This window comes from Microcebus murinus, chromosome 1, assembly GCF_040939455.1.
Source record: "Microcebus murinus isolate Inina chromosome 1, M.murinus_Inina_mat1.0, whole genome shotgun sequence".
Classification (NCBI taxonomy): domain Eukaryota; kingdom Metazoa; phylum Chordata; class Mammalia; order Primates; family Cheirogaleidae; genus Microcebus; species Microcebus murinus.
This window is the reverse complement of record NC_134104.1, coordinates 149,427,322-149,439,783: the sequence shown is the minus strand read 5'-3', so window position 1 is coordinate 149,439,783 and position 12,462 is coordinate 149,427,322. Positions and strand designations below refer to the sequence as shown.

Here is a 12,462-nt window from a genome sequence, read left to right as displayed (position 1 = left end):
CTGCAGGGGCTGAACCAGGGTGACTAAAGGACCGCTGAGCACCCTTCCAGGATCCGCAGCCCCAGCCCCTGAAACACTGGGTGCTGGGTGCAGAAGGCATCCCCGCCTACGCCCCCACCTACCAGCTCTAGAGCTGGGTATGCCCCCCAGGACCAAGTGTTCCCTACAGCAGATCTGGGTCTGGCCCCTCCCAAATCCCAAACTCAGCGCCTGCACCCACCATCAGCCACTGAGATGCTGCCCACCCGAGCCTGCTGGACTCTGTCTGGAGCACGAATTCCCTGCAGACGTGCAGCGCCCTGGCCTCGAAGGCAGGGGCCAGGACAGGAATTCCCACCCAGCCACGAGGGAGGGCCGAGGCGGACTGCTCAGTCTGATGGGAAGCCTCCCGAGTGCCTGCCAGCCGTGACTCCAGGGTCTGAGCCGACTGACTCCCTGACCTGCTCCCACGGCTCTTGCCCAACCCCTGCCAGCCCGGCCACCTGTGGGGAGCGGGGCAGGAATCTCACAGGGCAGTGCCACCCTTTCCTCAGAGTAGGACAGGGGTTTTAGTGGCACTGTATGGGGCAGACCATCCTGTTGACTGTGGGATTTAAACTGCAGATCTCTGTAGGGGCCAAGGTAACCAAAGGTCCAGTTGGTGCAACCCTGAGTGAGATTCCTGGACCACAGCCCATGACCACATCCAGGAAAGCAAGGCTTTCCACCTGTCTGTCACCTCCCAGGTGGCCCCAGCCCTGTGCAGCAGATGTGGGAAGGAATGTGGAGAAGGGGACCAGAGGGACAGGGATAGGATCGTACTCCTTGGGTTTGGACCTGTGAGATCACCACTGCTCTCCCACCACCAACCCCCCCTTCTCAGGAAGCTCCCAGCCCTGAGCAGGTGCCCTGACAGAGGGGTGACGCTGGGCTTCTGCTCAGCCCCTCCCTCTGCCTGGCTTCCAATGCCCACCACAGCCCTTCACGCTGCTGCCTGGGACCCTCCTCCCACCCACACTGCAGGAAGCTCAGCGCTCAACACAGGTACAGCACTAACATCCACTGGGGAATGCCCTCTGAGCACCCCAGAAATCACTTCAGGTGCCTGGGTATGAAACTAACAATTGTTCGGTCGCTTCTATTTCAAAGGCGCATTTCAAAGGGGAAACCAGTCGTTTCCCCTCATACACTCTGATAGAAGGGCCCCACCGGGAGGGTCTGCACCCCCCTGCCATGGGAGGTGTGCATACACCTGTGCCTGGTACTGAGCAGGCACCCCACACCCCTGCGTACCAGTATGTAGGCTAGGTTTTTAACATGAAAAACTATCTCAGAGAGTCTCTATCTTGCCAGGTCACACAGTCCTTGCAGGAGCCAGGATCTGAACTCTGGTCTCCTGTGTGTCTTGAGCAAGTTGCTCACCCTCTCTGCACCTCACTTTCCTCCCATGTAAAACACATGTAAGGGTGCAATGGGTGCCAAATCCATAGGCAGGACACAATGGGACAGGGCCCCTGGGCTTTTTGGGCAGCTCTGCGGTGGTAGCGGCTTAGAAGAGCCCTGCTCCTGCTCCTCCCAAGGCGGGCTGGCGAGACCGGCCCCACGCCTCCGGCTGCAGGCTGCAGACGCAGGGACCCGGCGCCTGCCAGGCGGGGCGCAGGCACTGGGCAGACGCAGGCACCGGAGAGGCCCGCTGGGCGGGGCGCGCGCCAGGCACCCGCACTCACCGAGGGCCCCGAGGAACAGCAGAGCGGGGAAGACGAGCTTCATGTCTGCGGTCCTGGGTCCTGAGGCGACTCTGCAAACGAAGGCTCTGCTACCTGCGGCCGCCCGCCTGCGCCCCTTTATCCAGTGCTTGGTGATCTCACCGGGTATGCCCCGCCCTGTTGCCCAACAGGCGCCCCTTCCCTCCCGACGCCCGCGGCCAGGTCTGCTTGTTCCTGGAGGCTCCAGCTCCGAAAATCCCGTGGGGGGCGGGCTGGTACTGAGCGCGACCCTGTGTCTGCCCCGCCTGCCGTTTTTTCTCTACTCTGCAAGCCGGTGGGGAGTCGCTGCCCCCAGTCTTGTCCCTGCTCTGGTCTCAGTGCCTTCTAGAGGGCAGGACACAGCAGAATGTCTTTATTTGCGGATCGCCTTGACCTGTGAGGCTATTTTCTTTAGCAGATGGTGTTGAAAGTGCCTAGGAGCCAGTTAGGGCAGGTGGGTCCACTTCCACCTTGGCCCAGCAGAGCGCTGAGAGTTCTAGAAAGGACTCAGCTACTCCTGGCAGCAGCCTGGGGACAGCTGACAGGGGGAGCAGAGGCTGCCTAGAGTCCCCAGCCCATGAGGTCTCTTCCTGCCCTGCTGAGACCGGCAGTACAGCTTCCAGGAAACAGGGCCCTCAGAGGGGAGTGACTGCCACCAGTGCTGGTTCCATGTCCTCTCATCTGCCAGTGGAAAAGATGCCCTGCAGCTTGTTTTATTTTGGGTGATTCTTTTCCCCAGTGTTGGTGGTATGAGGTGGGAAATGGGAACTTCAGTTTAATAAATGGCATATTTGGGGGGGGGGGAGCCACTTTTCAATTGAAAAGCTAGAACACTGCTTCTAAGAATTCATCTTGTAAATATAATCCCAGGGTGCATGGCAGCTCAGGTACGAGGGTCTCCAGGGCACCATTGCATGCCATGAATCCATCTCTGGAGGGTGCCGTAGGGAGCGTGGTACCCATGCACACAGTGGGATGTGCGGGGGCCCTCGGGCAGAACACGGCCACCCTGCATGTACGGATGTGAACTTAGCCCAGTAGTTACCAAGAAGTAAGGTCCTAACCACGGGTCACCTGAACACCTCTCTGGGCAGGCCAGCCTGGCCCATATGTGACTCTGAAATCTGCTTGTCCTGAAAGACTGGTCTTGACTCTCTGCTTAGACGGCTTGGTACTAAGAAGCATTTCCTGGAGCAGGTGGCAGTTCTGCAGGGAGCCAGGGCTGCCAAGGGCGAGCATGCAGCAGGCACTCAGCCAGGGGGAAGCAGACCCAGCCTGAACCTGGGAGGCCATCGAGGAGGCTGCAGGGCCCCTGCATCCCTGGGCACGGACCCTGCCAAGGCACAGGGTGGGGGCTAATGGGGGATCCTACTTGCCTGGCACAAGAGTGGGGTCTGGGGTTTGGTGCTGGAATCACCAGCTGGATTTTGGGGTAACAGAGTCAGAGTCTCTCTCATTGTTTGGAAACACAATATTGCAACGTCAAAAGTTGTCTTCATCAATAATTGCAATAAACTCTTTCAAAAGGACTGAAGAAATACAAAATTGACTAATTCTCAGAGTGCTGAAGCATCTTTGTACCTAAATTAGCAACCAGGCTTTGCTTTTTCATGATTATAAAACAATTACAAAACATCACAACCCATATCTCTATCTCTGAGTGCAAATTAGAAAAAGGATGGCCGGGGAGGTCAGAGGGTCCTAGACTCTCTTAAGTACATTCCAGTGTTGGCAAGAACACAGAGAACCCAGGGCCACAACCAAGAGGCTCAGCTTAACGAGTGGCCTGGAGGCAGGACAGTTAGGCAACAGGGCAAAATGTTTCCCTGCTGTGCCTGCCTGGAATGGCCCAGCCCCAGAGCAGGGATGTGTGCATCTAGACCCAGGCAGAGCAGTCCCCAAGGCCATCATCTGCAGAGGAAGCTGGTGTAGGGTATGGGTCTGCCCAGAAAAACAAATGCGGTCCAACTGACCTATTATCAGCATTCATTCATTCATGCCAGAACTGGCAGATGCCATGAGAGACACAGAGAAGAAGGGTCTCCTTGCCCTTGGGAGCTCACAGCACAATGGGGAAGGGACAGGCACAGGCACACAGTTCTATCACAAGCCACCTGGGAAGAGGCCAAACAGCATAAACCAAGTAAAGGTAGGGGCTCAGGGGAGGAATGGCCAAATTCCCATCAGGAGGGCCCCAGAGGAGTGTGAGGAAGAGCTTTTGACCTGAGACCTGAATGAAGAGCAGGATTTATACAGATACAGTACTTGGCAAACTGCCAAGTAAAAGCTTGGGAGTGTGTACCCAGTGACAAATTACCTGAGCACTTGGGGCAACAAAAGGCCACTCTGGGCTTTCCTGCCTGGAACTCTTGCTGGAAGAAGGATCAACAAATTCCTCCTCCTCTAGACTGAGCTCTGTACTTGTGTCCATCTGTCTCTGGACAGGTCCTCTTGCAGGTCCTGGAGGCACCTAAATTTAATGTATCTAAAATGCAAGTCACCGGCTGCCTCCAGCCCTACACCTTCTCTCATATTTCCTACTGCATTCCACCAGATCCATCAAACAAACAGCCACAGAGGCATCCTCAGATTCCCTGACCAGCTAGCTCTGTGCATGTTACGGGCTCTTGATGATCAATATCGGTTGGAGGAATGAATGAATGAGGAGGAGGAACAGGCTAGGAGTGGGCCAAAGGGTCCTCTTTGCAATGTGTTGGGTCAGAAGGGCAGTGAAGGGCAGGCCTGGCTAAGCCAGGCCACCCCAGAACCTGTGTACATGGACTCATTAATTTATTCATTCATTTAACACCAATCTATAGGGCATCTCCAACATGCCAGGAGCTGGGCCAGATCTTGAAGAGCTGCAGGGAGGTAGAATACAGGTTTTCAGGTACTGGGCTAGTGGCATGAATATAAGAAGCACGGAGAAGGTAGTTGCTGGTGCAAACGGCTTTACAGTGGCTAGAGCTGGTGTTCAACAGGCAGGTGTGGGGGCTGACTTTCTCTCCTCCTCCACGCCGCCCCCACCCTCAAAACTTGCACAAAGAGCCTCTGCAGATAGCAGGCCTTGACTGGGCCCAAGCCCCATCAGCAGGGCAACAGTCTCTGGCCAAGCCACAGACTGGTAAACCCCACCCCCCACCCTCTATGAATCCTCTCGCCTCAAACCCCAAGAGGAGTGTTGGTAAGGAAGCGTGTGATCTGGGCAGACCCGGATCCAGATGGCAAAAAGGAGAAAAGAAGCTCCCAAGACATCCATCACATTCGGACACAAGCCTGGCCAACAGGAGACCCCAGACCTTGTTTCTCATCCCTGCCAGTGGTGTGAGGTTGCTGACTTGGTAGAGAGCCACTTGCTAAATAAAAATTAAGGATTTTGTGGTGGAGGAACTGATGGCAGCTTGCTATCAGTCATGATGTATTTACACCATGGAAATTAGTAAATGCCACCACCCCCACCAGAGCATCGGTGTATCAGCACACCACCGCCCATGTTTGTCACTGGTTGGTGCCATGCAGTTCCCATGCAAGTGTGGGCCTGTTTGTGTGTGGCTGGCGGTGCCATCCCTAGCAGAGAGGCAAGATAATGCTCATTAGCATTTGGATGGCACTTGAAACTCCAAACAGAGCTGTTGGTGACTTTGTCTCATGTGACTCTAACGGCACCCATGTGTGTTAAGACAGTCACTGTTCCCATTCTAAAAGCAGGTACCCCGAGGGTTGCCTGTGGACACGCAGTGAGTGAGCTCTAGAGATGGAACTGCCCCAAGTCTCCCCTTAGGGCAGGGGCTTTCTCTCCTCCGGGGCCCAGGAGGCCTCTGGGAGTTCCGGATGCAGACCCTTAGGCCCAGGGGTGTGCCTGCTCTCGTGACTCTCAGCGGGAAGGAAAAGCTAACAAGGGCTGAACCTCTCTGTGAACCAGGCACTGTCCAGCCCCTTCCACCATGCGGCACCTCATCAGAGCTGTCCCCAAGTGAGTGGACTCAGCCAATGAGACTCGCCACACTCACCGTCGGGTAGTGGCAGATCTAGAAATCCACCCGGACCCCACCTGGTGACCCCTTAGGGCCCCTGGTGCCTTGGTATTGACCATTCCTTTGCTGATCGCCCTGAAGAGGGGGCAGAAAATGAGCACGAACGAGAGGGAAATGCAGAGCTGCCTGGGTCTCTACCGACCCAAGTCCCTGCAAGACTCCACCATGGGGACAATGACTTCCAGAGAAAGGCCTTGACGCTCGGCCCCACGTTGGCCTCTTGAACAGAACCGAGGGCCCTGGCGAGTCTGGGTGTGTCTCTGTGGCTGGCGGGACCTGTCCTCAGGAGGACAGCCCAGCTGGGGGCAGCCCAGGAAAACAGAGGCTTTGTTGACCAATGTGCATGGTTGCCAAACGTTGCCCAACTTACAAAGGACCCACAGAGGTCAGCCCGGAGCAGCCTCTTCTTCCTCTTCCGCCTCCCAGCCCCTCCCACCCCTCCTCCTCACCTGGGCCCCGCGCCCCTCTGGGCTCGCTCCTCACAGGGGCGCCCTCCTGCTGTCGAGATGCACACGCCGTGCTCAGTACAGGCTCCATGTCGATATTTGCATACACCCACGAGCCCCCGTCGTGTGCAAAATACCCAGCTGGGCTTCGGGGTACAGGGAAGTGGCCCCGCCTTGGGGCACCTAGTCCAGCAGGAGGGTCCATGTGGACCCAGAGAGTCGCCGTCCAGAGTGCAGAGCGTGTTGACCTGGCTGCTGGGAGCTTTGGGGGCGGAGGCGAGAGTGGAGCAGTCATTTCCCCCTCGCGCCCCTCGTTCTCACAGAGCACACGCTGCCCCCAGCGCCCGCTTTCTCGAGACTGTTCAGAGTCTTACCCTGTCCTGCTCTCTGTTTGTGTCTCTGCCCTGATCCCTGCCTTCTCCCTCTCCTCTGTCTCTCTCCCTCTCTTTGGCTTCTTTCTCTACCCCTGGCTCTCTGTCTCTTGCTCGCTCCTGTAAACACACATGTCTGCAGGTGCCGTGGGTGTCCTCTCCGGGGAGGGCTCTGACCCTGGCTGGCCTTGCTCTATCAAAGCACTTGTAACTACTGCCCCTGTCCCTGTGTCTGTCCCCTCACTCTGAGCTCAGGAGGGAAGGACCGTGGCTGATCCATCTCTGCAAGGGCCTGGCCCCAGGGAGGGCCTCCCCCGGGGCTTGCAGACCAGTTGGGCGTGGAGAGCTGAGGACAAGCTCTGTGTGAAGGTGCATGGAGAGTTGAGAGGGGCACCAGCCAGCTGGTACCACCTGCCCTGCCCTGTGCAGCGTCTGCCTGTCGTGTCCTGAGGATGGAAAGGCTAGAGAGGAGATTCCTCCGTCACCCCCAGCACTCTGCAGGGACCTACTTCTCCCACTTAAAGGCCTCCTCCTCCTCTACAGCTCCATCAGCTTCCAAGGACAAGGAGTGAGCATGCCAGAGAGTACCAGGGCAGTGCCAGTGATGAGCTGGGAGAGCTCCGGAGGCTGGAGGCCTTGGGGACAGACCCACACCCTAACATGCCCCTCTTTCAAGGCCAGAGATGCTGTCATCCTAGTCGATCACTGTTGCAATCAGAGGCTTATTGGAGTCTCCAGGGGGTCCTTGGCAGCTCGGGACCTCTCCATGTAGTTCCTTCCAGGCACAGGTCTTCTCCAGGACACTCCCTCCTGTCCCTCCCATCCCTCTCCCTGCCAGCTCTAGATCCTATCCTCCCCACTCCTCCCTGGACTCTGGTTCAGCTAAAACCAGAAATGAAATGGGCACAAACTCGGATGACTTTAGGAGGTGCTTGCCACGAGCTGTGACATTTATAACCACAAGTGTGTGTCTTTACTGAAGTTACACCCTCTGCAGGCAAACGGCAGGCGAGCTGCAGAGAGTTCTAGTCCAGAGTTCTCTCCAGGGCACCCTGTCCTCCCATGCTCAACCTCCTGTGGGTTGCTGTTGAAGGACAGAGAAGGGGCAGAGGGGGGGAGCAAGACACCCCTTTTCTTGCGCCACCGAGCAAAGCTTAATCCTGACTGTGCAAAGACTTCCTCCAGAGAGTATTAATTTCCAGAAAAATCAATTTTGGAAAAGACTCTTGAAGTTCAGCCACCTAATTGGCCTCTGACCTCCTGGAGCAAGAGCTGTTGGGGGGTGAGGAGGAAGCTGAGGGCGTGGGGAGCTGGGGGCAGAGGAGAGCAATGCTTCTGAGCCAATGGTGTTGCCCAATGTTGCCCCATCTGTAAAGGAAACTCAGCAATCAAAGAGCTTCTCTCTACTCGGCCCCATCCCTCCTGCTTCATCTCCACGTCTTCCCTTCCCTCCTGGACCCCTCCCATGGCCTTCTCCTCGCTGTGTTCAGGCAAGGCGGGGACTGGACGCTCAGTCTCTCTAGGGCCATACTTGTGTGTCCTCGCCCATTCCCCCTTCTCTTCCAGTCATTCCGTGTCACCTGGGGCCCATCATCCTGCCTCTGTGCCACCTGCTGCTTTCCATGCCCTGGTCATGAGATGACCTCGGGCTCCTGCCTCGGCTTCTGACCTGTCTCCCTGCCCCTCACCTCCCCACTGCAGCCCGTCCCTGAGGGAGCTCTCAGAACTGCACAGCGGACGGCGGTCCCGAGGCCTCTTCCCTTGCTTCTCCTCTCCTCTCGCTGTAGTCTGTCCCTGGGGAAGCGCCTCCTCTTTCCCCCGTTGGATTAAGGCCCTCGCAGTGCTGAACACGACTGGGCCCTGCTCCGCTCTGCAGAGGTGCACTCCACGGAGCAGAGCCTTAGCCCGTGAGGCCTCCAGCACCTAAAAGCAGCATGTTCCGCTTCCGGTTCTGGATCAAGAAGGAGTAGACACATCTTTCCCCAGGCCTCCCGCTAAGTACCAGATTAAACCCTGGAGATTACAGATACAGGGTCTTAAAACAACACTAATTTATTATCTGATAATCCTCAAGGTCAGAGGTTTTTTGAAATCAGTCTCACTGGACTAAGAGCACAGGGCTGAGTTCCTTCTGGAGACTCTGGTGGGAGAATTTTTTTTTTTTCCTTTTTCAGCTTCAAGAGGCTGATCACATTCCTTGGGTCTCTAGCAAGACAGAAAAACAAAAAAGGAGAAAATTTGCCAATATCAACAATGAAACAAGAGCTATCACTACAGATCCTGAAGACAACAGCAGGATAATTCAAAGACTACTGAAACATCTTTACACACATAAAGTTGACAACTTATATGAAAAAGACCAATTCCTCCAAAGGAACGAGCCACTGTAACTTACCCAATAGGAAATAGATCATTTGAATAGCTCTATAACTATTTAATAATTGAATTTATAGTTTTCAAACTCCCCAAAAATAAATCTCAGACTCAAGACAGGGTCACTGTTGAATTCTACCTAAGGTTTAAAAAATTATCACCAATTCTACATAAGCTCTTCCAAAAACTATGAGAGGAAATGCTCTCTAACTCATATGAGGCCTGTTTGGTAGAGAGAGAGAGGGGAAACCCCCTATGAGATGTCAATCACTTTCTTCTGCTCTCCTATACACACACACACACACACACACACACACACACACACACACACACACGCCACCTCTCTCTGCCCTACTGCCCTGCACCCTACCCTACCAGCTACCCTATGAACCACATGGCTCTTTTGATCTGGCCACAGCCAATTGACCATTTGAGATTAGTAACTCAAGCTGGCCAAGTAATCTTTTTTAACTTAAAAAAAAAAAACAAAAAACTCTCATGTAGAAAAATGGAAAAACATAAATGTACAATTGAGCGAATTATCCCAAAGAGAACGCTCGTGTAACTGCCATCCAGGTCAAGAAAGAAAACATTACCAACATCCAGAAGCCCCCTTATCCCTCCACCCAATCTCACAGCCTCCCACTTCCCCCAAACCTGGCTGCTATCCTACTAGCTACTAAACTACCAGTCTATTTTTTTGTCTAGTTTTGAATTTTATGTAAATAGAATCAATCATACAATATATGTCCTTTTGCATCTGATTTCTTTCATTCAACATTATGTTTGTGAGATCATTCTTCTTTGTTATTTTCTAAATTTTATTTCATTTTATAATAACTGCTGGCATTAGAAACACAATCTGTTTTTGTGTATTATCGTTGTGTTTGGCAACTTGGTTAAATTCACTTACAGATTCTAATTACTTGGAAATGTCCACAGACGTAACAATGGAAGCTTTATTACTTCCTCTCCGATCATTTTGCTGCACTGAAAGGGACTTTCAGTACAATGTTGAGTAGATATGAAGATAAGAGTATCCGGGTCTTGTTCCTGAGCTCAGAAGGAAAGCTTTCAGTGTTTCCCTCCTTAAATGTGATGTCTGCTTGCTGTAGGTGTTTTGTAGACTTGTAGATTTTTGTAGATTAGGAAAGTTTTAAACATAAATGGATGTTGAATTTCAACATCTATTGAAATAATCATTTGGATTTTTGTCTTTTGTGATGAATGGCACCAATTTATTGTATTTCCAAATGCCGAGCCAAACTTACATTCCTCATCCAGTTTGTAAGTGGTAATATTTGGCTTTTAAAAGTAAACTTTTAATTGAAGTATAACATGCACACGCATACATAACGCAACAAATGCACAAGTCGTAAATGTATGGTTTGAGGAAGTTTTAAAATTTGAACACCTCCCTGTGAAACAGATCTCAGTTCAAGGACTAGAACATCACCAGCCCCTAGAAATCCTCGACATGCCCCTTTCCAATCACTACCCCAAAGGGAATCACTATCCTGACGTCTTACATAACATATTAATTTCTACTGTGTTTGAAATTTTTATAAATGGAATTGTATGGACTGTGCCTGTGTTCTTCTGTTTAAAATTTTATGAGATTCTCCTATGCTATTCCATGAAGAAACAGTACTTATATCCTCATTGTTGTATAGCCTTTGTTTATGTCACTGTACCAAAATTATCTGTCTATTCTATTGGTAATGATGACATTTGGTTCTTTTTTTTTTTTTTTTTTTTTTGAAACAAGAATCTCACTCTGTCACCTGGGCTAGAGTGCCATGGCATCAGCCTAGCTCACAGCAACCTCAAACTCTTGGGCTCAAGTGATCCTCCTGCCTCAGCCTCCCGAATAGCTGGGGCTACAGGTGCGCACCACCACACCTGGCTAATTTCTTTCTATTTTTAGTAGAGACGGGATCTCACACTTGCTGAGGCTGGTCACAAGCTCCTGAGCTCAAGCGATCTTCCTGCCTGCACCTCCCAGAGTGCCATGATTACATGTGTGAGCCACGGCGCCCAGCCTGGATCATTTCTAACTTGGGGTTATTACAGTCGTGCCAAGGTGAACATATGTCTTCATTTCTGCTGGGCATGTACGTAGGAATGGAATTTCACAGCATATGCATGTGTTCTACTTAAGACAATTTTACCCGTTTTCCAAAATTAGTTGTAATAATTCACATTCCCGCAAACATATTTGAGAGTTCCAGTTGCTTCACATCCTTGTCTCTTTCTTTTTCATTTTAGCCTTTCTGTTGGGGAATGTCTTTTGTCCATTTTTTGATCGATTGGCCAGTCTTTTTCTTATTGGCTGTTAGGAGTTCTTTATTCTCTGGGGTCACCGTCTTCCTCCACTTCCCCTCCATGAGCCCAGCACTCCTGTCCCTCAGCTCCTCTAAGCCCAGCTCTTCTGAGCACATCCAGTGCTACGCCTGCATCCCAGGCCATGCCCTTGCCCCCTCTTTCATTGACTAAGTGACCCCACGCCCAAAAGACAGGGACAGTGATGGGAGTGGTTTGAAACCAGCTCTAATTCTTCCTCACCTCCAAGATCTAGGCATACCATTCAACCTGTCTGAGCCTCAGTTTCCCCATGTGAAAACAGGAATAGTAAAAGTACCTTCCTCATGATATTGTTAGAATTTAACTAAGTAACTTATGTAAGACGCTCAGTGCAAAGGCAAGTAAGCCATAGTTTGAAAACTCAGTAAATATTAATTATTATTGTTGTTTCCAGACAGTTCTGATCCCCACTATGAGCCAGACCACGCAGAGCCCCGAGGATCTGCAAGGGGGTCCCTTTCCACAGGCTCAAGGTGCATCTTGATCTAGGGTGAGAAAGGTGTTAGCAGAGACATGTCACCCTGCAGGGAGGCCTTGGGGACAGAGCAGGAGTGACTTTCCCCGCTGTCTCTGTCTTGAAGCTGAATCAAGCAGTCTGCGCCCAGTCCTTGACTCCGGTCATCTGTCTTTGTGATTGTTGGGTCCCCATCCCCACCCGGCTCCCTGCCATATTCTGTCCTGTTATCTGTAACTGTGGTTCTCTCCTTCTCTCTCTTTTATGAACCACCCTCCTTTCTCAATCTCTCTCTGCCCCTCATCCTCTCTCTGCATCTCTCTGTGTCTCTCACCATCCTGGCCCTCCCTGGGCCCCGCAGCACTCAGACTTGCCTGAGGGCCCCTCCCTGTAGCCTCAGTGGCTCCTCTTGGCACGTTTGCTCACCTGTCTCCGTGCCAGCTCCTTCCCAACTCTCAGCCTTGCCTCTGCTGCACAACACCTCTCTCCCCGCTCCAGGGTTCTCTGGGCTGCAAGAGGAGACTTCCCAGAACCCATGTGGCTACTCAGTCATTCCTCCGGCAGCTGAAGATCACCATGTTGGGGACAAGGGCAGGCAATGAACTTTGCCTCTCCCTGGAAGGTGCCAGCACCCAGGGGGGGAGTCCAGAGCCACCTGCTTCCTTGACCACATTCCCTGTCATCTCAGAAGGTGCA

General features: G+C 52.6%; 2 protein-coding genes across 2 annotated transcripts in view; one reads left to right on the top strand and one right to left on the bottom strand.

Moving 5' to 3' along the window:
- Positions 1–1,834, bottom strand: part of LTF (lactotransferrin) — a 29,825-nt gene extending 27,991 nt beyond the window's left edge. Inside the window, exon 1 of the mRNA XM_012770299.3 lies at positions 1,707–1,834. Coding sequence (XP_012625753.2) covers positions 1,707–1,749 — 43 coding nt within the window. The 5' untranslated portion in view covers positions 1,750–1,834. The remainder of the gene's footprint in view (positions 1–1,706) is intronic.
- HIGD1A (HIG1 hypoxia inducible domain family member 1A) overlaps positions 1–12,462 on the top strand; it is a 463,894-nt gene that overhangs the window by 73,003 nt on the left and 378,429 nt on the right. The gene's annotated exons all lie outside the window — the stretch shown is intronic.